This window comes from Agelaius phoeniceus, chromosome 1 (genome assembly GCF_051311805.1).
Source record: "Agelaius phoeniceus isolate bAgePho1 chromosome 1, bAgePho1.hap1, whole genome shotgun sequence".
NCBI lineage: Eukaryota > Metazoa > Chordata > Aves > Passeriformes > Icteridae > Agelaius > Agelaius phoeniceus.
The window spans coordinates 18,547,412-18,572,625 of record NC_135265.1 but is presented as its reverse complement, the minus strand read 5'-3'; the positions used below and the strand labels follow the sequence as shown (position 1 = coordinate 18,572,625).

The 25,214-nt window shown below is 41.2% G+C and overlaps 1 protein-coding gene across 2 annotated transcripts in view; it reads right to left on the bottom strand.

Moving 5' to 3' along the window:
- Positions 1–24,456, bottom strand: part of PIP4K2A (phosphatidylinositol-5-phosphate 4-kinase type 2 alpha) — a 107,744-nt gene extending 83,288 nt beyond the window's left edge. The window contains exon 1 of one of the 2 annotated variants that reach the window (XM_077174047.1): positions 24,090–24,456. In XM_077174047.1, the coding sequence (XP_077030162.1) occupies positions 24,090–24,230 (141 nt within the window). In that variant the 5' untranslated portion in view covers positions 24,231–24,456. The remainder of the gene's footprint in view (positions 1–24,089) is intronic. The other variant, XM_054636599.2, reaches the window with a different exon arrangement.
- Positions 24,457–25,214: the final 758 nt, after the last annotated feature.

Sequence of the window (25,214 nt, the reverse complement as noted above, 5' to 3'; positions counted from 1 at the left end):
GTTTTCAACACACAATAGTTTGAAACAGGTGTGCTTCTCCACATCCCCTCTGGCCCCTGCACAGTTATCAGTAACTAATAGCTGAATGCATACATGGAATCCTGAAGAATGCAAGAACAGCCTTCTTTTTCCTTAAACTAAAGCACATTTACACTTTTGAGCTCAACATTTTTCCTTAGTACAGAAATACCTGCTCCTTATTGAGGTCAGTTCTGCTGGGGAATCAGTCTTGCAGTACCTTCTGCCATGTGCTTTAGCCACCAGCCAGTGAGTGTATTCTACTCAATCCAGCACTGTTAAATAAAATTCAGCTCTTGCTCCCTCTTCCTTCTAGAGAAGTCATCAGATGAGACTGTACACACAAATTACTCCCTTTTCTTGATAATGATGAATAAACCTGCACTAGATTGTTCTTCCTTCAAAGCAAGCAGAATTAAGTCAAACACAGGAGTTCAATACACTTTTCAGGGATGATAGTAACGACTGGACCAACTTTGCCAAGACAGGAGTTCCTAACCAGAAAAACAGAGCTGGTATCACTTCTACCAGATATTGGTAGCCTTATGGATTTTTAAGAGTTTAGCATCTTCTAAAGGTATTGCTAGAATTTGAGACCAGACATCTATTTTTAAAGACAACTCTACTTTCTTGTTCCTTCTTTCTGCATAGATGCAAGAGATAGAGGCAAACAGAAAATAAAACAACCTTCTATGTGTGGAAATGATTATAAAGACTTAATGTTACTGGATCTAACAAGATGCCATCAGCATATGAGTAAACTACAGGAGTTAGAACTGCAGTCCAAGTTCCTTTATATACTTTGAAGCCTTACAGCAATTTACATCAAAGAGCAGAAACATTACCAGCTAACCGCATAACACATCAGACCTGTGTGAGGCCAAGGTGTTGTACAACCAGAACTGCCTTGGAACAGTCATAAAGGTCCAAGACAAAAGGATGAGACTCTGATGACCCTAAAACACACTAAATATCCTCAAATGACTCTAAAACACACTCTAAATACCCTTTAAATCAAACTACAGATTACAAGTCAACAATGCAGATAGTATTTTTTCAGGACCATGAAATTTTTTCAGGAACAGTTCTGCATGTTTCAGTAACACATTGTGATGCTGCTTCATCAAGGAGCAGAACCAATGCTGTCCACATCCCCGAAGCCTGATGCTGAGGAGCTTGCAGATTCAACTGTTTGACTTGCAAATAAAACAAGTGAGAAACACAAATAAGGGAAAAGCTATCACATAGAGAAAAACTTAGGTACATTATTAGCCTCTATCAGACACAACAATTAGATTGACAGGCTGCTGAGAATACATGGAAGCTTATTTATAACCAAGACTGCATATAGTCATGTCAACAAGATTTAAGAGGTTTTATATCAAATTATGTCTAACTATCAGCTGTATTAATTACTAGTTTTTACAAATCATCTTTTCCTGTAAGCTCAGTCTAAGCAATTTAAATTATACTCTTACAGAACACATGAGATCTGCTTTATAAGTGGGCAAGTGAATCTGATCACAAACTATCCAGAAACTGCAAGTCCACCAGAAACACAAGTCCACACAAGGCATTTTAATTTCATGTTGCCATATGAAAGCCTTTTCTATTACAATATTCATCTGAATAATAAAAACCCCTTTCACATTAACAAGAGGACACTGAACAGAAAGCCTTTAACTACACATCATGTAGAGAAGTAGGTAAGTAGTCATTAATTGATTTCCTTTAATGCTTTGATGTTTTGTCATAAAGTCATGTTAGTAACTGCTTAGATCCTGTTAAAGCCAAAGTAAAAGCATCAAAGCAATTTTACTATTCTTGTTAGACACTGTAAAGAGATTGCATAGTTTTCACCTTTGACCACTCATTGTAGTTCCTCTCTTTCACTTCATCATTACATTTTTTTCATTAAGACTCAAACAGAACAAGCAGCAACCTCAGACTTTGATAAAAGGTCACTTCTCAAAATTGTGTATTTTATTAATCTCCTAAAAGTCATATGAAAAATTAAAATTACAGCTCATTCTTATATCTCAACAAAAAGTAAATAATTATATCCCTCCATGCAAGACCAGGTTTTAGTTATGCTTACAAAAAATGGTACATGGTGAAACTAACACAGCACAAATACATATATGCCAAAGGAAGCCGGTGGTCATGGAAGCAGGCACTGCTGCTCCTGGATGATGCAGCAGTGAGGTGAAGTTTTGAAACTCATCAACTGTAAAAATCCTGTGTTTAAAAAAGCTACTTAACCAAGCTGCCAGCTACATGATTTAAATAAAGAAAGCAATCTTTAATTTTAGCTGACATGGTGTGTTGAGGACAAGGGCGAGATTTACTTCTTATAATCAACTCTTCAGCAGAGCTTTCCCTCCATCTGTCCCTTTAGAAGGGTCATCTGTTCAATTATTCAGATGTGCAACTGAAAGCATCAAGTGTAGATGGTGAAGCAAAGACTAAACACAGGTCTTGATTATCAGCTACCTTGCTCCCAGTGATGAGCTTTTTGTATAGTGTCTAACAAAATTCATTGAACTCCTACAGCTTAAACTGAGGAAGAGAACATTAGGCTTGATGAGAAGAGCATTCCCATGTAAACTTGTACAAGCAACTACAAATCACAACACTTGTCAAACAGTAGTATTTTTCTTTGGATTTTAGTGACAAATATGAAACACATAACCAAACTTCAACTAATCAGCTAAGAAAGACTTTACAGTAAGCAAAAGAAACATTAAAAACAAAGATAGCCTTATTTTGGATTGGTTTCAAATTCACTACAGTAAAATCATTAGAATCCAGTTAAGTTGCTACTGTGCTATGTTTAAGAATGAACATAGAAAATACACATTATTTTTGAACTGGAGGAGCAGCAATAGCTTGTCATTGACAAAGTAGAAGTCTGTGACCTTGATAGTTTAAAATTCAGTCCTTCTCTTCCAATGTAGACAGCAAGTCTATTGTACATCACAACAATTTGTGTTCAAAGATGAAACAAAGATTGTTAGTTTTTAATCTTCTAAAGTCTCAAATTTGCTGTATGAAGAACCACTTGGTAGTTTTGAACCCGACTTCTACATCTTTAATGGAAAAAGGTAGAAATCACTTCCTGCCCAGTCCCCACTTTAACTCATAACTCCTGATACTTCAGATCTCCTTCCTGACAACTCTTGATGCTTAGTCAAGTATCTACACCAAAGCTGTCCTGTATTTTTCATCATCCTTCATGCCCTAAACTGAGCTTTAAGCTCTACTATACCTTTTAGCAGGAGGAGACCATACAAAGTGTTCCAAATGCTGATTTACAAACTGGATTTATACAGTAACACAGAAACCTTTTCTACTTTACTCAATATTCCTCTTCTGGTAACTGACAATTGCTTGTTTGACACCTCCTAAATAGTAACAGTACTAAGACCTTGCTCCTGCACAGTTATGGCCAGTTTATTATGCACCACTGTATGTAAAACTGGGGCTGTTCTCCTCAATGCAGCTACCTGTTCTCCTGACAAACAACAGCACTGGAAATTCAGTCATATTACCTTCTCTGTGGTTCTTTTCAGCTGTACCTCACCCTTACTATCCCCATTAATTTGATATCAGCAGCAAGCTTTCTTCTCCACTGGTCACCAGGGCTTTTAAGTAATTTAGCAAAGTCTTATATTCCTACATCAATTTGCTGATACAGCCAAGCATTTATTTCCACATTATTTTCTATTCAAATTAAGGAATTATTTATCAGTACAAAGACCATCCCTTATTATGATATGGCTTATTAACTCCCTTTAAAGCTAGTAAGGGACCCTCTCAAAATTCACTTAGAAACTAGAGACACCTAAATCACTTTTATCCACATGCTTAATGACCCTCCATCAGCCTCTATAAAGTTAGAAGACAGGTTTCCTTACAAAAGGCACATTGATTGTAAGAGAGAAGGCAGAGACCACAAGGACAGAAGTAGTGGATAGCTGCATAAATAACACTATTAACTGAACTGGGTCAGACACTTGCACCAGAGCCTTACAAGTGCTACAGTCTCCCTTACCTAAGTTTTGGCACCCCACCTGCCATTCTCTATAGCACTGGCTACACAGCAGATTTATACAAGAATTTACACATCAGCAGCATTCTGCTATTTCATCTCTGAGTATTTAGAACCAGAGTGAATACCACCCTGTCCTTGTGCTGCACTGCTGATAATGCTATCAGCTACATCAACTAGCTCTTCTCCTGCCTCCATCATGTCAGACACACCAGCTGAGGAATCCCTCACAAAGTTCCAAAACTGAAACCTTCCCTTTCCTCCCCAGTGAACTAAGACACAAGTAATTTATTTCCCTGCAAAAGCTGTATCTACTATATCTGCTTCATTTACATCCTTATCCTGAATTCCTACAGGCAGTGGAACCCTTCTGATCTGTAAAAAGAAAGCATCATTATCAGTTTTGATGCCTTTTGTTAACCACAAACTTCTCAGTACATTTCTACATTATATTACTAGACTCATGATTTTCACACATTTGAACATTCCTTCTGCTCTTATGTTTGTTTGTTTTGAAGGCAGTTGTCTCCATTTTACTCAAGTTTCTTCTGCTCTCTTGTAATTTTGCTAGATGGCACACACTGGCACTCTGTTTCACAGTCCATCTCCATACTGTACCTACACCTCCTTCACTGTGCTCTAGGTAACCTTGACAGATCTAGATTTTAAGAGCTGTCTGGTTACTTTTTTTTTAAGAAGGCTTTTTTTCCCTATTTTTTATACCATCTCTTTGGTATGGAGATGGACTTTTGTACACCATCAAATACATGTATCAAAGACTAGAATGACTTAAATCTTCCTTTAAAAATGCAAATTAGTCTGTTCTCACCTACCATTTGTTTGAAACATGCTGTGTGGTGATAAGTGTGTAATAAGAACAGCTGGGCCACATCACATGTAGTGTGCAGTTACAAAACCAGACACTTCCATTGACTCAACTAAGGCTCCAACATCCTTAAAAAACCAAAACCAAACCAGGGCAGGAAGGACAATACAAAAAAAATCCCCAAACTCACAGAAGCATGGATCTGATAAAGTTAGATTTATGGCTCTCCTAAATCGCTGCCAGATTGTTTTTTGTTTTGTTTAAAACACAGAGTGGTAACTGAACTTTATTTGTTCACCAACTTATACTCTTATTCCAAGATATTAGCACTGGAATAAATCCAGTTTCCACATAAGTAATTCATATGCACCTATAACATTACATTCAAGTTATAAAACAAAATTAACAACAGTAGTTAAAACTCTGTAAGATCTACAAAGACTGAACAATATTATTCTGACTTAATTTTGTTCATTTTCCCACCCACAGACTGCAGACTGTGCATCACTTCTTATAGAAAAGAGATATGAATAGCTATAAGTTACACCACAACATTAAACTTGCATTAGCTATAGAATCAGTTCTCATCAGTTTACAGAATAATGGTGCTCAGAATGAGACTAATGCATTTCAAAACAGTTTACCTTAGAGCTCAAGACTGCAAAGGCAGGACCTTGATCTACCCACAAGACAAGGTGGAGGTTCAGAAATATTATTTCTCAGTGTTTAAAACAACATTTTAGTACTTGGCATATTTAACATCCAACTGACAGTCACATTTCACTTCTCAATATTCAGTATTCCTTCAGAGTAGAACACTCGCTTTAGAACACACTGAAATAGGTGTATCTAATGCTCACCACATCATAGCAACTAGCAAGTCACTTAGCTATATTTTTTCAGTGAGGGACAGCTCCCTAGTTTCAACTCCCTTAGATTTAGCCTTAGTCTCAAAATAATTTTTCTAGCCCCTCTACACAATAAACATTTCCATTTTTGTAAGAATCAAGGTACTACCCTGCACATAATGCCTCCCCTTACTACAGTCTTGGTTCACCTCTTCAGCATGAAAAAAAGGTATAGTGAAGACAAAGGAGTCTTGCTTAAAGATGTAACACAGTTAAGTACTGTTGGAGTCTCATCAAATTCTGGGAAGTTTAGCAGGAGCTTTGAAGCCTTGCTACACAGACTTTCATCTGTTCACTTCCAGCAATTTCCAACCTAACCAGCATAAGTAACAAAAGTAAGACTGGAGAAAGAAATGCATTAATAAATCAGATTTTTTTAATAACCAGAAAGTAATTATTTAAAATTCATAGACCTCTATATCACATGTAACGGCACCCTAAAACATTGCAAATATTACAGAATTTAACAAAACTGAAGGCATGAAAAGGCATTTCAAATATACTAAAATCTATCTAATATCACTGCAGTTACATCACAGTAGTATGATATATTATTAATTGGGAAGAAAAATCATTTAATTAAGAACCCAAAAAGTTTATCAAGTAATTCACATGGGTGACTTCTCTTACAGATACAGTCTTCCTTGAAGGTTTCTCATCAACAATCCTTTAAAATAATTTTATTGAAGCCTAGCCATTCATTTTTGTAGACTCTAATGCAGTTATGTTCTTGCATTAAGATATTTTCCATGAAAAGTATTACTTCACCTTTTACTGTTGACTTCAATTAGATTGACACCTTGACCTGAAAAATTCATAAGGTAAAAAAAAAAATAAATCTAGCATACTTCTATGTAGAGAGCTGAACTAATCCAATGTACAGCCACCTACTCTGTAGGATCATACCAGCCCTCACACAAATGCTACAGTAATCTACTTTCCCCTTGTCTCAAACTATTGGTGGTAATGATGTAAAAAGTGTTTGTAGCCTTTTAACAGGAGTGCTCTTGCAGAACTGAACTTGCCTTGGCATGAGCCTGGCAATTCTTATGAATTTACTCTTTGGGGTTTAAGATACTTCCCATTTCTTCCAAATTAAAAGAATAACCTCATCCTAAAGCCATCTTACTTTAATATATTCTTCCTTTCACTGATGTATCTGGAAGTACAAGGGACTGCCCTACGAGTCCATTTCTTTGCAACACTTTCAGCTACAGTAAAATGGAAAAGCAGCCAATCCAGCAGGCTCATGTCCAAACTACCACGCTGAAGTCTTGTCAAAGACCCCATTGACCATGCCACAATTCTACTATATTAGATTTTATTTTTGTAATCAGTTAATTATGTCAACTATAGAATGGATTTCACATAACTAATGCAGCAGTGTTCCTTGGGAGGCTGCAAGGCTGCCAGCACAAATATTTCAAGGCTTTTACGACAGCTAGTTTTTATGGTAGGGCTTCCCTCATGCTGCTGGAGTTTCAGTCTTCATTGTGCTTAACATAAAGGAGAGATCTATGTCGTGAGGATACTGTAAAGCTGCTTTTGAGTATTAAAACAGATTTTAAAATTAAATATTAATTGTTAGAAAAGCGTACATTAACACATACAGAGACAAGCAGACCAAGACTCAGTGGCCACAGTAAATTTAATCAGAACCCACACTCCATTAACAGCTGGAAGAGTTCCAGAAGCCGCTTGTGCCCTTGGCCATCTGCCAAGACCACTGATTGTGTTTTAAGTCCCCTGAAATTACAAGGATTTACTCGAATATGCCATTCTCCACCCTTGGTGCAGTATTTACAATTTTCTTTTGTGGCACATATAAAAAGTATCTGTCTGCCTCACGACTAGTACACTTGCATGCTGCAGATGTACACAGTCAGACATACTTAATGCCACCTAAATTGCAACTCTGGTACATTTTGCAAATGAGCTGTAGAAAAGGCACTAGAGACACCTAACATCAACAAACCATAAGGAGCATCTAAGATTTGAATTCAAGTATGAAATTTAATCTATTGAGACAAAAAAATGAAAGCTTTCAAGCATTTACCAGAGCTGTCTACAAGTATGTTAGAGACAGGCATCAAAATGCTCGTCTCCAAAGCTTCATTAGTCACTACTGCTCATTAGTCATGGCATGCACTAATACATAGCTCTTACAATAGTGTTGTGCAGAGAATCCTGAAAGGAGGAGGAAGTGTTAAAACTAATCACAATACCTGAAAGTCTTTAATATAAAAATGAGAAGTCAGTTTGGCCACAATCCAAGAAATCTGGTGAGTATATCTCCCAAGAACATCTGCCATGCAGTCACAAATCTCTTTAGTGACCTTCATATAATACAGTGTTTTACTTAGGTAAGATACCAGAACATCCAGGTTATGAAAAGAAATAAAAAAGAAGGCAGGTAGTGATGACTAAAAGCTCTTGCAGAAATAGTGATAGAAAGGGAAGCAGAAAACACCCCACAAAGCACAATGGTGTTTGTTCGCTTGCAGGTCCAGAATACTCTGGAAGTATTTGATGCACATGTCACACGTGGGGTCAACTCAACTCTGAATTCCTCAAGCCCACACCAAGCTCTGCCATCATTAAAGGAAGAGCTAGAATATTTCACAAAGTGTGTGCATTACAGCTCACACAGACTAGAAGCTGCTCTTGAAAGCACATCAGTGCTAGTACCTGAGTACTGCCAGGTATCAGGTTTGATGGATGGAAGCCTAACAGCATAAGAAAGGGAAAAGTCATTGTCAGAATAACTCCTTCAAACTCAGAACCCCACTGTACAATACAATGCAGCCCCAGAGTGCTAACTGTGCTCATTGCCTTCTCCAGTGCAGCTCCACGGCAGAGTGACCCAGCTTGTCAGCCAGATACAGCCTCCCACCCCCTGGCATTCAACATGCCTTTTGTTGAGCTCAGCTGGTGACCTACCCAGACAGTAGCCAGCAGCAAGACCAGCTCAGGCTGTGGTTTTTCCAGCCTTTTGCTTCCCAGCTAAGCTGAATTACATTATTTGCCGCTTGGCAAGTGGGAATAGTCTTGCCTGCTTTTCCCCTTTCTACCAACAACCCCTAAAACCAGAAGGCAAGTTGATTCAGCCTATGAACCCAGCAAAAATGAGAACAAAATAAAAGCCCAAAACACAGACTTTTTGCCAGATTAGTCTCTGGTCTTTTAGCAAGCTGAATTGATTTACTGGATCATCAGACAAATACTAGAGCCAGCATAAACTAAGCAGTAGGAACTCAGCCTCCTTTTATTGAAGCCACAGACACAGCTGAGAAGGGCTTGATCAGAGTTATTTATCCCTGTACCTTAAGCCACAGGTAGCACTGCTGCTCTGCTGCAATTCACACTGCTGGGACACAGCCTAATAGAAAGACCACAGGAGAAAATACAAATAGGTCACTCAGGAGAGAAAGCACTTGAATCTGAAGCACATCTCTTATTGAAGCAGCAGAGAGAGATGTCAGTCTCTAAACAAAGGGAAATTAAAATGGTATGTTGGACCAACAGTAGATGCTGAAGGTCTTTTTTAGTAAGCCAGTTAACTGTTAGATGCATCATGTAAAACATATGGCAGTGCACAGTGGCTGCACAAACATATTGTAATTTCAATTAGAGTTCTCTTACTTTTTCACCCATGTAGGTATTGTACCTGCTTGCCAAGGCACCTATAGAGTAGCACTGTGATGAGAGTCTACAAGTGCTCCCAGTGTGGGAAGTTAAAAGTGGGATGCAGGACACCAAACCAGTTTGCTCCTATCACAAGGGGACAGACTCATTGCTCCTACAGCTCAGCCTGTCCCTTTTCCAGTGACTGCAGTACTTGTCAGATCCCACCAGAAACTAAGCGCTAAATTTCCTAAAAATATTTCCTCCTCTCTATAAAACAATTTGGCCAAAGCTACAATGTTAGTGGGGGGGAAGAACAGGACCAAAAACCAACAACTGTGGCTGAAAGAAAGTAAAAGCAAAGCAACACCAGAAAATGAACCACAAGCTATCACTTCCAAGCCTCCTACCAGGAACATACAGTCAGGGTCCCTAAGGACATAGAGATGCAAGCAAGCTAACACAGCTTTACCTATCTGGCAAATGGTTATTCAGAGTAAGCATAAATTGTTTCTCAAGGGAAAGATTCACCCTAGACACAACCCTAAACTGGAAGGGGACACAGCAATGGAGGTGTAAGTGATGTACATTCAAAAATAGACAGGAAGAGACTCTAGGCATAGAAAAAAGAATATAATTTCTGTGAAGATTTCCAATAGTCTCATATAATGCCAGGAAGGAGTCTCATCAGAGTACTAACTGAAAGAAGTAGAATGACTTTTGCATTTCTTGGCAAAGAGGCAGGAGAATGGTTTGTTCAGGTTTCCTTATCACTTACTCCAAAACCCACAATATTAAAGACAGAATACTGCCTTTATGATGGACTAAGTCCAACAGATTCATTTTTAGGTTCAGCTGTAGACTAAAACTGGTGTCAGTGCCTCCCACTAGGACAAACTGAAGCACTTCCAAGATACCAAAAGCTACCATGGATATGGACTATCTGTATTCCAAAGGGATTTTTACAAAATCACATACCAGAGACTTTCATTATACTTTCATTTCCTTTGCATTTTAGTTGCCTAGCATTTCTGGTATTTACATCTAAAAACATCTCCCCTAAAAGACTGATATTGAAACTGGCAATATCAAAGTTGTCAGATTTTAGTGCTTCTTTTCTTGACACAGAAAGCAAAAATTGATTAAGTGTTAAGAGACTTGGTATCTGTTGTTAGAGGACAACAAGCTCAAGAATAAAGAGGCTTATTAGAATAAGGCTGCTGGTAAAACCTATAGAAGCAGTAAGTTCAAGCAGCAGCTGACAGATTTCACTTTTTCATCTATTGCTCCTCCTCTTGAGGATCACCATTACAACCTTCCAAGTTTCAAAATCACTATTTTAATAAATATAAATCACTCTCCCATGCAGGGAGAGAAACCAACAGAGTCCCAAAAAGGAACTATGTGAACTATGCCAGTTCACAGCTGGCACAGATCAAGGCTTAGCCTTATCTCTGCAGCAAGGCATCACACAGCTCAACTCCCAGGGTGCTCTCCTGCCCACTGTTCCCAGCAGTGCTTGCATCCCATTCCTGTCCTTTCTGCTCTCCCCTGCCTGCCTTCACACGGAGCTGGTTTTCAGCAGGCAGGCAGCTGACCAGACACACACACTGCTGGCAGCTGAGCTCACCCCTGGAAAGGACAGGTTTTAGGGAAGCCCACGCTCACGATGAAGCCATGCTTTTATGTAACAACTTGGCCAGAAATCAGAGAAAGACAACTGAAAGCCATGTAAATCCCCAAACAAAATTCCCCTCTAGTCTGCAAAACACCCTTCCTCTTCCACATGTGGAGAGTGAAAGTACAATGCCAGCTTTAGAGCTTTGGAAATCTTCAGGAGTGAAGGTATTACACTGCAGTATTACTGGTGTCAGGTTAAGTTATTTCATACTTCCTGACCTTAAGTACCCCTTGGAAGAGGGTGGGGGGGAAGCCAATAAATAATTTAAATAGTTCATTAGTAAATCACCATGGGAAATTAACAAGATTAAATGTCTTCAGTGTCATACTGATGGAGCTAAGCAACAAGGAAAGTGTCACTTAGGCAGAAAATGTTTATACTAACACAGGATATATTTTATATTTACAATAGAGAGTCACGCAACAATTTTGCGGTCATGGCTGGATAATTGAAGATGACTAACAACGTTGTGGAGTTTTCATTGGTGGTTAGCTTCAAAAATTGTGCACAATTACTTCAAAACCAAGTTATTTTGTTCTAATTTTTGGTGGCAATTACCATTCCAAAACTTAAGACATCCACAGCATGGGCACCTCTCTCTGATCAGTCACCCTGGATGCTTTAAGAGCAGATTTCAGTGTCCATGACCTGTGCCAGCTTGACTGGCCCAAAGGCAGAGCTGCAGGCTGGATTTGTTTGACTGCACTTCTATCACTGTTCCATTTACCATGCCCCTCCAAGGTGGCTGCAAAGCTGTCTGCTCACTGGGGGAGCTGTGAAACAGGTACCTTGTGCAACAGTGAGCGCTGCCAACTCCACCAGAAGCCCCAGTCAGATTCTCCTGAGCACTTTCCTTTGTGCATTACTTATGCAAATACATGTAAATGCACAGGATCTCAAAGCTTTAGGAAACACTTCAGAAAGCAATAAGTTAATTAGGCAGGAAAGCAGCTTATCTGTCCTGGAAGATACAGTAAAATTCAACAATACCAGTCCTTTGGACAGTCCATTAAAAAAAAATCTAAAACTTGCAAGCTCCCCTCAGTTATTTAGCAGCAGTGCTGTGACTCACTGCACACTGTTTATTTTATGTTCAAAGAGTCCAAAAGCTGAGCATTTTCACTTCTGGTTTGTCTGGTCCCTTTTATCCACCCTACCTCAAGCTCTGAGACATCAGATATACCTGAAAACTCAAATAAAACTGAATGTTTTTTAAAGAGTGGTCACAAAGTCTAGCACAAATTGTAGAGATTGCTGTATGGCATAACTCCATCAACAACTATGCTGTAACAAAGTTTAGCATTCCTGGACAAAACAAACTTCAACAACTGAGAGATCATTTCCACAAACTAAGTACCTACATGGTTACAGCCCACAGAATTGTATTTCAAGTAGTTGACATACTTCTGAGGAGTATTTCTCACTTGAGGAGAGAGACGAACACTACTACCTAAACTACTACTATTAGTCCATATTGCATGGTGTGGAAAAGCAGGGTGCATCAAAAGCATGGAGCAAGGCTCCACATACACTCCACAGTACCCAGAAAGATTTTGTATCCCTCAGCAGAGCTGCCTAGCATGGGAGGTTACACAGAAACTTCTGTGAAAAACTTATATTCAAGTAAGGGGGAAAACATAACAAGCACGAATCTGACAAACCAATTCTGAGCTCAGACTTGCTAGCTAGTGAAGCAAAGGTAAATAAGTAGCAGAGAAAATGTAGCTCAAGGATCATGCTTTACTATCTTGGCTCTCAGATGCTTCTTCCACCTACTTGAAGCCATAGTATTAGATTTCATCATCCAAATGATCCATGCCAGCTTACACCACTATTTGAGCCTGTTTGCAATAGCAGGTGACAAAAATCAGGGAAACCTTTGGAGTAAGACTTTGTCTTTACAGGTAGCTATACAACTTGATCTTGAGAACTCCACACAACCAAATCTATGTTCTTCCTTTAATGAAGGCCAAGGTTTTTATTATTTAAATACAGTGCTTCCCATGTCAGAAATCAGTGTGTCCCAAATTATCTCATTTCAAAGCCTTTCACCAAATGTCAAATGTTCATAGAATATTTCACACTCGGCTGCTTTTTTATTCCTTTTCTGGAATAGGCTAGATATATTTCAAGACTATCAGCAAGACATGGAGGATCCAAGTTCCTTTCCATTTTGCTTATCAAAAGGCCACTATTGGTCAAAACATGAGTCTGACTGAAAAACAAGCAATCCTGAAACCTCAGTTATGGGCTTATATGTGACACAGATCTCCTGGATGAAGTCTTCAATTCAAAAGGGGTCCCATGGCAACACAAATAAAACCAAGCCAGTTACTTCAGTAGTTACTTTCCACCACCTGAGTGCACTGATGTCTGTGCCCTTGTGTCCAGTTCCACCTGACATCTTGGCCAACTCAACTACATAAAGTTACACTCATTAAAATATGACTGTTTAAATCAATGTCACCTTGTAAATAAAAAAACCCCACAGGATCTCTTAAGCTGTGGATGCAGTTTTAAAGTGAATTTTAGCCTTGCTATTGAGATAATCATATGCACATAGTGACAGCATGAATTACTGTCTGCCAGCTAGACATATTTCTATATCCCTCATCTGTTTTTCATTTCTGAACTTTTCAGCATTGTGCTGCCACAAGAACAGTATCCTATCTAGTGACAAAAATCAAACAGTGTTTTCATGACACTAGAAAGTCTTAAGGCACATGGATGAAACAAGCATTTTTACATGTCAAATACTATAAAGATGGCTTAACAACTTACTGTAAAACAGTAAGAAACATGGCTTTTCAAGAAAGAGTCTCCTACATCTTGAAGGGCATTTATAATGGGGTGAAGAAGACCTCAGGCACATTGCTCCAGAGCAGTGAGCAAGAAGCAGCCCATTGTAAAAGACTCATCACCCATCAGAATCCAATAAATCTTCATCTTTCAGGTGACTGGCGCATCATGCAGGAGCAACCACTACTTTCAGGCTCTTCCAGTAACTCCAGGTGCTTAACCTTTTATTGTGAAGCAAGTCACATTCAGCCAGGAACCTCAGCAAGTTGCTCACCAGAAAATTAAAAACTTGACTTTTAAATATTTAAGTCTGGCAGATTTCCTCAAGACAGGAATATTAAAAATATCCTATGGAATGGCATCTTCCAAGGAGAAACTTGCAACATACTTCTCTGATAGAGTCATTGAGTACAAAAATAATGTCTGAAGAGGAAAGTGCAAAAAAAAAAAAAAGCACCAATAGCAACGCCAGGTTACTGTTGTAAAATGGGAAAAAAACCTCAACAGGTGGGAGAGATTGTGGAGAAGAAGAGAAATCCACCACACTCACACCAAGAAAAAGGCATACTGCATTAGCAATAGTCAAAATACTCAATATTTCAATACTGTTTTGCTTTGATGTTCTGCAACAGAACAAGCAAAAGAGTGACGGGGGTGCAGGATTCTGTGAGCTCACCGACATCTGAACCCTATTAACATCCCTGAGCCAACATAGCCTGAAGGACATTGCTCACTCAAATGAAATAACCAGCCACAACTGCCTGCAGCTATAGGTAGAAAGAGAAAGCAGCATTGTTGAATCAGCTGAAGCCCAAAATAACAGCTGGAAAAGCTGCTATATCAGGAACAGAATGGGCAAGAGGTTCCAAAATCAGTGGCTGCAGTGCTTTTTGCCTGCAAGCAGGTACACAGGTTTGTTAACAAGCCACTATGGTTTTGTTTCTGTAAACGACTTTTACCACTTGTCTCCTTTAAGCCTGAGGAATATCCAGAAAGCTTTTCTTGTTTGGTCCTGTCCACTGTGTCATCACAGGAGAAGGCTGGTTAACATACCACACACTGCAAAGCAAATCATGAGTCAGACTGAAAGCACATTAATCTGACAATTCCGCTTAAGACCTAAAAGAATTATTAAACGAGAAAATTTCTTTTCAATTCTCCTCTGTACTAAGGGCAGGGGGAACACACATTGAGAGCAGCAGGGACACCCTAATTAGCATCAACCCCAAGGCACTGCACAGGAAGCTGGTGTCAAGCATCTGACACCACACTTCAGTTTGAGTGAGTCATTTCTAAGCCCTCTACCTGCAAGTTTGCAGTGACTGAGGAGATTTGGAATGAACTTTGCAGTAAAGTCAGCTTGTCTGAGACTGCTGTCTTTCCCAAGAGAAAAGCAGCTCTTTTGAACAGCCAGCTGAGACAGCATATGTTAGTAAGTCCTTCCTCTTCCAGAAATAAAAATAGATAGCCCATTCCTCAACTCAACCGTTTTCTCAATTTTTGGTGTTTTGCAACTTGGTCTCCCAAAACTAGCTTTATGCTCAGCTCAAAATACAAAAAATCAGAAAGACCAAAGCAGGAGCTCAGAGATTAGCAACCTTGTTTTTGTTATGTCAATCTCCAACTTTTGCTCAGCTCCAGGAAACCATAATACATGAGATTTGCACATTGTAAAGGGCCCCAACAACCACAAACTTTAACAACTATTTCTCTCTTAACTCCTGTAGAAAGTTTTGTTATAATCACTCAGAACCCAACCCACAAGGGTCACACCACACCACAACACCAATAAACACTAACTACAGAAAACTTACATTTCTGAGAGAGAAAAGCATACTGAGCAAATAAAAAGCACAGCCAGCAACACTGACATCATAACCTGGTGTACCAAAAATGCTTTTGTTACCCACATGATCTAGCAAGGGTCTACAAAACACTGAACAACATACTTATTGAGGCTTGGCACCAGAAGCATATCAGATATTTCTCAATTTCAGTTCAGTACAGTTAAACTATTAATAAGCCACTTTCTTTTAACTGGTCTTTAGCTAACCAAGTTGGTTATTTTCCTCCCTCCCCAAAAAAAACCCAAAATACTCCCTCCCCCCCCCAAAAAAAAGTCAGTGACTGCTACAGCCACATACTTGATAGGCTGCAGGAGACTATTTAAAGGTAGAATTCTCAAGAATTATTATTGTTTAGAAGTTCTTCCAAATGTTGGCAGCTACCTCTAAAAGCAACTTCAAAAACTCCAGCCCCTAGGAAACCATTACAACTTTTCTGAAGATATTCAGTCTCTGGATATGCAAGTTATGAAGTTAGAGGTTTTACCATATTCTAAAAACAAAGACTGTAGAGATGACCAGAAACCAATGGGTGCCATATAGACAGTTTTGTCTTTTTCAAAATACACTATTTCAAGAGACTAAAATAGTTGAGAAAGGTCTCCTCATTACAAGTGCAGAATCCAGTGAGAGTTCTCTACTCAAGTGGGTTTTTTTACTGTGGACAACAGTTTAACTTCAGGTTATTGCACATGAAACTGAGCTATAGATAGGAGACAAGTGGTCAGTTAAACTGCCCACTCTAAAGCTATACAAGTCCCTCCAACTGTCCTTAAGCTGCTATAAAAACTCACCTCTAAGTATACATACATCAGACTCTTCCCTTTATGCTCCCTGCAGTGTTTGCAATTCCTTTTTTAAGCTGGGACTGACACCTAAAAATATGGCCTTTTGTGGTACACAACTCCTACCCCATTCACTTTTCTGCATTTCTTTTTCTGTTAGTGTATCTCCCAAATGAACCTGCCATAGGATCAGACCAGTACCAGAGAGAATGGAAACCAGTCCAGCAGCCCCAGCTTTAGCAGCCTTCAATATTATGGAGGTTGTAGTTTGTCTAACCTTACACTAGCTTAAACTGGCACTTCCTTACAAGGAAGTGATTTTCCTCCATCTCTTCTGTTATTGCATGAACTCCACATTCTTTGTGCTGGCACAGCTGTTTGCATAGCTGGACCACGAACTTCAATGAATTATGGTCCATCTAAAAAACTCCTCAAAATGTATTATTTTTGCTGGATTATCACTTTGGAGCTGAGTAATAATTAATAAGGAAAACAGATACAGGTGAACTTGTTAACCAGGAAGACAGTAATGGCAGAGATCAATAAAATGCAAACACAGGTAGGGCTGAGTTGTGAGACAGCATATGACTAAGACATCAGGAGGGAGATGAGGAAAGGTGAGATAAACCCAGTTAGCTCAAGCAGCTGAAAGGTGGTTCTATAAGTCTCAATCTCACCAAGGAGCTCCACAGGCTTTCTAATAATGGCACATAAGGGAATGTGATTTTTGTCTTACAATCTAAAAGGATCATGCATACACTCACAGTTGTGTTAAGAATGTTAGGATTGCCTTGGGAACTTACAATGCACACAATGAGCTGGATTAGACTAATTACCTTGCTTCAGTACACAAGGTAGCTGTTCACCTAGCCAGATGAAAATCAACTACTCTAAAAGGTGTATGGCCATTAAGTACTTCTACTGCAAACTATTCAACCCCATCCTTTGAAGATAAAGCTAACATTTTCTTTTCAGTTTTAGATCCATCACTATGGCATCCAGTTACTTTAAACAATTTTCAAAACACGTTAAGCAATCTCTCAACACAAAACTAATTAACTTATTATAGAGGCTCAACAGGAAGATCATAAGACAGATGATCACATAGCAAACCACATGCAAGAAGTCACTATCTCAACAATTTAAAGGTAACCCATTTCACCATGCACCAGGATGCAGACTATGAAAACTAACAAGGTTTGTCATTCATTACCATCCATAGCAAGGCAGCCATTTCTTAGACTGCTTCAACTATTTTGCTAAGTGCAAACACATGAGTTACCAATAGTGAAAATGGGGAAGGGAAATCAGAACTTGGGTTAGATATTACATAGTAAGTACCAAGTAAAAGAAATGGAAACACATGGAAATATGCCTTGGAAGTACAGATAAAATAATGAATTCATACTGGAGTATGGAATGAATATGTACTACTTTCAAATCTTTAAAACCTCATAGTTAACAACCAAGATGACTAACCTCTCAACAAGTCAAGATATCCGTAAGCCAAAATGACTACAACTCCCAAGTGCTTAGTTTTGGCAAGATTACATTGAAGACCTGTGAATAATGGGTAGTTTCACCTTACTCTAAAGTTGTCATGAGGTTGCACAATGTACAGCCACTGTACAGATCCCTAAGGCACAAGATGTTTTCAAGGAAGAACAGAAAACAGGACTGTAGAACAGGAACTGAATAATGGGGTGAGTCAGTTATTGTAAACAAAGTTTGCCACCCTGAAACTACAGGAGGAAAACAAACATCTACCAGCCCCTGGCAATGGGCATAATGCAAGTGTCTGCTTTAATGAGCAAGGAATTAAAAAACAATACCCTAGAGACTCTTAAGGCATGTGGTGCAGCATACTCAAATAAGACAACTAAGTTGAGCCAACAGGACCAATTCATGCTGCCTATTTGCTTCATGGAACATTGTCCAGCCCTTTCTGCTGGGGTTAATGAAATTCAGTTTCAAAAACCCACAGGAAAAAAAAAAATGACCCTAGCCTTTGCAGCACCTTATCTTGTAGATTGGAAGAAACTACAGAAAGTGGTTTTGAAACTGCTGTCAGAGCTCTTACATAGCTCTCCCACTCTCATCCCTAACAGAAGCTATTGCATGTGTCCCTTGCAATAGTTTACAGAAGGACATGAAATATCACCCCCATTTGTATTTCATGGAGGCATGTTTACTACCCTTAACCTAACCATAATATTTACAATTTATTTTTATTAGTCCATCCACTCAGTTGCAAAAGCAGTATCAAATTAATTTCTTCAGTACACAGAGCTTGACACCCAAAAAAGAACCAAGTTTTCAATAAATAGCTCTTCCTGCTCTGCTTCCTTCTATATGCAAACATCTGGGCTGAGTGCCCAACTGACTAGTTTAAAATAGTTTTAATTGCTTTATTATCTGCTCTGATGTAATCAATGCTTTTTAATACATTGTTTCTTCCGGCTTCTTAGAAAGAGCCTTCTCCCATAGTCTAACATCACCTCCATTAAACAATTCAAAAGATTTCTTTTTTCCAAACTCACTGTTAAACGTCTTAAGACCTTTAGTTTTACTTTGCCTTAGTTTTGAAAAGCCACTTATAACACAGTTGCAGCAGTGATGCTCTGCATTAAACACAAACAGTAAAAACACACCTGACAAGTGATGAGTAACCCTCCCCACCCCAAGAGAGTTTCCAACCAACCTGCTGTACTGACAGCCACTGCCATGAGTCAATATTATGGTTCCATATCCTCAGGGTGCCACGAGTCACATCATCATTTATGACTCTATTAAAAATATGGACACAGAAGTTTTCAATTCCTGTGACTTCTGAAGGCACACCACTAGGACTAAGTGCTGTGGGCTTGTTAGGTCAACCAGTCTCACCCTTTCTTTAATGAAAACTATATCATAAACATGGAGTTTGTATTCCAGAGGGCATCACTTAGATTTCAATTATTTAGGTTTCATCTTCCTACAGAACAACTCAATAACAGCTTTTCAGTGTTATTTTCCTACATCTACCATGTGTCAGGACAGAAAGTTCCTAGGAGAGATGCTAGGTAAGTCAGGACTAAGAAAAGTGATTTATGCCACAACCAAGAGGTCCAACTTTACCTAACAAGCTCTCCAGTGACATGTTAAAATATAAGGACAAGTATTAATTAAAAGTGAGCTACTTGTGTATTTGTCTGGACAGAAGTTTGTAACAGGAAAGACCAGTATACTAGCTGAGAAAATCCCCAAACTGAAAACTGACTAGAACAGACATTTTATAGCTTTCTGCAGATACAGAAACATTCTTAAAGCAGTCAAATATATCTTACTGCATGAGAGGGAAAGAAAGATGCATTTACTTGTCATGCTTTTACCCCTCTCCCAGTTTCTAACTCTAAGGTGAAGGAATCCAAGAGGTATACTGACAGATTGGAGTCCCACAGCTCTCTTTTCATGATTCTATCCTGGGGTTGTTCCACTTCTGTTAAAAATATCGAGCAAGAATACAAGGAACAGTGCAACAGTAGCATGAAGCTCACAGAGCCTCATGTGAGCAGTTGAAGAAGGTCATGGAGTTTACTGTGTGTTGAATTCTTTAGCCACAGAAAGTACACTCCTTCTGATGTACTCCACAAAGTGCTGGGGGGGAAGTAATTTTATCCATGTATTCTTGTTTCTCCACACTTGCTTATTAGGCAGCAAGTGCCATTGAGAAGTCAGGCACTGGTAAATTTTTGGATCAGCTTGTAATCATCCAAGAAACAGATGGTGATTACAGATTCCAGGGGCTGGGGGGTGTGGGGGGGCCTGTTTGTTTTTGGTTGTTTTTTTTTTTTTAACTTGTACAGTATGCTCAATAAATTCATTAGGCATTCATGCTCTTCTCCTAAATACATTTAATTTAATGGTTGACACAGTAGGCAAGCTTTCCAGCAGTCTGTTCTTCACCTCAAAATTAGTTACAAAAAACCCACATACATTAGTTTTCTGCCATCTTTCAGGGTGATGTTTTGAAGGACCTAAGCCTACAAATTCCCAGCTTTCCTAAAAAGCTCCTAACAGAAGCAGGCAACCAATTCTAGTGAGAGCACACCATCATTGTGCCTCGGATGATTATCATAAGATGCAGAAAACACAGAATCTGTGGCTTTCATTTTTAGGCACAGAAAACAAGTTACATGCCACCTTCCTTCCCTCTCCTCCTTCCTACTGTTATTGGAAATCCAGCAGCAGTGACAATATAGAGGTAAGAATGTTTTTTACCACATCAGTTGTAAATTAAATACAATTATGGTGCTAGCTAAAAATACAGCTGTAAGTCATACTAACCACTGAGTTTAAATATTTATTTCAGTAGCACAGCCAGATTATCTTGACACAGGGTAAAAGACCAAGATAAAATCAACTGTTAATGATGCAAATGCCTGCAAAACCCAAGCACTGACAATTAGTTTTTGCTGCTACAAGTCATCAGTATTATAATCAGATCTACAAAATGGGACACAGTTGCTTTCCCTTTCACTTAGCAGCAAGCTTCATTCTACAGCATATGCCAGAACACCAAGAAACAAATTTACAGCTCTGAATGTGAACACATTTTTTCTTGCTTCATAAGACATGGATTAATGTTCGTGTGTTCTCTCACATGCCCTCTGAAGTTTACTGAATTTGACTGTACTACCAAGCAGGATTTTACATTAGGTATCTCTCTACTTCTACCTAAACAGCAACAGCAAGTTGCTTACCGTTTCTTGAATGTGTTGGTAATTGATAAGACCCTTGGGTAACAGACATGCCTCTGCAAATTTTTCCCCCCATTAAGAATTCACACCTCTGCTGTCAGCCCTCAGCTTTGTGACACCAATGTTTAGGTTTTCCCTTTAGAGTCAACTCTCCTGTCCTAGAAGGAAACATAAGACAACACTTTGTTGGTTTTTTTTTTTCCTTAACTTCTTCACATTCAATTTCAAACTCTGAAAATCCTCCAAAACTCAACAATCAAGTGATCAAGTGCAGTCCTGAGATTAAAAAGCTAATAAACCTGCAGAAAAATAATTTTTCCCTTTTTTATCTTCACCAAGTGTTTCCTTCCAAAACACGCAGCAATGTCAGAAACATAGTAACTGCATCTCAGCTTCACTGTTTCAATATATATACTCATTCCCCAAGACAGTAAGACTGAGACTTCTATTGTCTCATTAATTGATAGGCACTACAGGCAGTCTTAAATATAATTTTTCAGATGATTACTGTGTTCTAAGTTTAATTACTCCCATAATGAACTATGATATAGGCTCTGTTCTTAGTCTAGCCTTTGCTTCTGGATTCTTGTTTATTCTGCTAAGAAACCTAAGGATTCCTAATTCCTGTTCTTAATTAATCCACACACACTGTGTATATTTCTCCCATGAGAAACTCTTATTTGTGATAACAGAGTTAAACCATGCTGCACACTTATTTTCATTTGCTGGACATTGCCACATGAAGCATTACAAAATGACAGGAAAAGCATCTAACAGAGGAGCCTGCAACACTTCAATGCTGCATTCTTGGCCAAGAGGAGATGTTTAATTTGGATGCATCAAATTAACTTTTTTCCATGCTCTCTCATTCAGCAGGATTTCACTTCCACAGGGCCTCCAAGCATTACTCATGACTACATTTTGCAGTGGGGTAAAGAAATGGAATGTCATCTGCAGAAAACAACAGATATTCACACCTACAACCATCACCTTCATGTGAATGTGAAGCCTCTTTTCTCTGAGCCTGTAGTGTTGCTGGTGTTGTTTTTTTGAGTGTCTCCAATGAGAGGATTTCAGTTCACAATTTTACATCTTCTGTGCATGAACCAACACACTTTATTACATTTTCTACTGGGAACAGCTATGCACACTACAGCACATGACTGCAGGATGGTGAGGATTGCATATGGTGCTGCATTTGTCACTGTGTACTTGGTTATTACTTGTAGTGAAGAGGCCCTTCCTCTAAAAGTAGTGGTATTTCCACTGTGAACTCACATAGCAACGAGCTGTTGCAACAGGAAGATCTCTGCTTTCATCAGTGATCCTCTCCCTCTCTGCTCAGGGAGACAGTGAACAGCTAGCACATGCTGCCATTCAGTACAAGTCTCTCACCCTGTAATTACCAGTTTGCTTTCTTTCATTAAAGAGGCCTGTTTGGGAATTTTCTATAACACTAGCCACTACAAAAGGAGCAAAAGAAATGTTTTTATTTAAGCACAAATCAGGCAAACAGAATATCATGCACTTCCACAATGAAAGATATTTCTGCTTTGTAGATAAATAACTACTGTCTTATCAGATCATGACATAGGATGTCACTGCTCACAACTGACCTACAGAAAACTTGAAATCCTTTGTCACCATTTCCTACTGACTCACAGTGCTACCTTAAGCAGAGTATTCAACTTCACTGAAGCTTCTGCTCTGTCTGGTACAGACAGCCAGAGCATTTCCTCATGATCCTCACTTCAGGCACTGTGCTGTTTAACACAGCTCTGACAGAGCTGTGTCTTGATGCACAGACTCCAGGCTTTGGGCAAAAACTACTGAAACATCCACGGAGGTAAAAAACTCACGGGATATGGATGTGTGGGAAACAAAAGGAATAGTGAGTAATACTACAGGCTGCTCTGTCGGTTTCATGTGGCCGTTTCAAAATTTGTAGTCTGATCTCAAATTGCACACTGACATTCTTACAGGCTCGTTACTCAGCAGCAGACGTAACCCATGCAAACCCGACACAGGCGTACAGGCTCCGCTCCGCCAGCAGTACGGAATACGCTCTTTGCTCAACTGCCCTGATACCCGATTTTTGGCGATCTTTGGGCTCTACACTTTTAACCTGCCATGGCGGCTATTTAAAGATGCAAAGCTGCGACCTGAACCTCGTAATGCCCAAACCATGTGACATCTTTACCGGGCTCCTAATTTTAACGCAGACCAGCGCCTGGCCGGGGGTTCTCCCGGAGCCCGGCCGCCCGTCCCCGCAGGGTGATGGAGCACTTCGCAAATGGTGCAGTTCTGCCGCCTTGCCACACCAAGCCCTTCCTCTTCCCCTCCCCCGCGCACACCGGCAGCGGACACTTGCCGAAGCGAACTGCACGGACACGGGACGAACTTGGCCGGTTCCCACCGATAACCGGGATTTTTCCCAACTGCAGCACATCCATGCGACGCCCGCGCGCGGCCGGCGGCAGGAGCGGAGCTACTCGGGCTGCGCTCGCAGCACCGTCCCCTCCCGGGCACCTCCCGCCCGCTGCCGCCGAGCGGAACGGCGGGGCCAAAGGGCGGGCACGGGCTACCGCGGGCACCCCGCGCATCACCCGCGCCCGGGCAGGGCACCGCGGCCGCTCCGCGCCGCGCAGCCCACGCTCGGTACCGCGCCCCCGGCCCCGCCGGGCGAGGGGCGGCAGCCGGCGGGGGCTCCCGGCGGGACGTGCCTGCCCCGGTCCCGCCCGCGCCCCCGCAGCCCCCGGGTGCGATGCCCCGGCGAGGCGGGCGGGCTCGTGCGGGTCGAACGGCGGCGCTTACCGAGTGGTTGACCCCCCACATGAGGACGCTGAGCAGCGGGTCGCTAGCCCGGAACAACTTCACTTTTTGCGCCACGAAGTGCTTTTTCTTGGTCTTGGTTTTACTCGCCATGACGGGCACGATGCTGCTGGGGGCCGCCATGGTGCTGCCGGCGGCAGAGGTGGAAGGGGCTGGTGTGGGGTAGAGCGGTGGGCGGGCAGGAGAGAAGGGCAGGGGCGATCAGCGCCGCAGCCCCGCGGGCGAGCGGGCGGCGGGCGGGCAGCCGCGGGACGCCGGGCGCATCCCGGCCTGGCGGCTGAAATGGCCCCGCTCGGCGCGGCGGCCCCGCCCCGCCCCCCCCGCGGGGAGCGGCCGCCGCCCGCCCGCCACGCACCGCGCGCCCGCCCCGCCCCCGCGGGAACCGCGGAGCGCCGGCTCCGCCGCCCCACTGCGCATGTTCCCCGCGCGCGGCGCCTGCGCGGCCGCGGGCAGCGGGGCAGGGGGGCCGCCCGCGCCTCCCTCCCCTCAGGGAGAGGGGCCTGCGGAGGTGGGGGGAAAAGGTGGTGTCCGTCCGCTGCCCTCCGGCCCTCACGCCCATCTCCAGTCCTCTGAGAAACCAAGCCTCCCTTCGCCCTACTCTTTAGCTAGCTAGTCGCTCGCATCGTAACTTCGTACAGTTTGTGTGCTAGTTACTCGGGTTCCAGTTCCCTCTCTGTGAAGGGATCTGTAGGAATGAGAGGGATCTCTGCGGCAGGGCTTTGCCTGCTGCTCCCGCCCCAGCTCGGCTCCCTGAGCAGAGCGGGTCCTCACAGCCGCCGTGCAGCAAATACAGAAAGCTCGGTCCCCTGCGAGAGTATTGCACCCCCGTAACCTCACTGTGCTTTTAGTCCCCCAGCAGAATGTTTCTTGATTGCCTCCATGGCCACCGAGGATGTGGTCAGTAGCAGGCGACATCCTGCAAAGGCACATCTGCCCATTTCAGAACTATCAAACACCACATACGCTCTGCTCCGCTGTATGATGAGGAGCTCAATGACATCTGCCATCACTGTTCGGGGTCAGTACCCACGGGTCACACAGAGCATACATCTCCTGTGCCTTTACAAGAAGTCATACATCCGCTTCTGAATAATACAAGACCTGCCT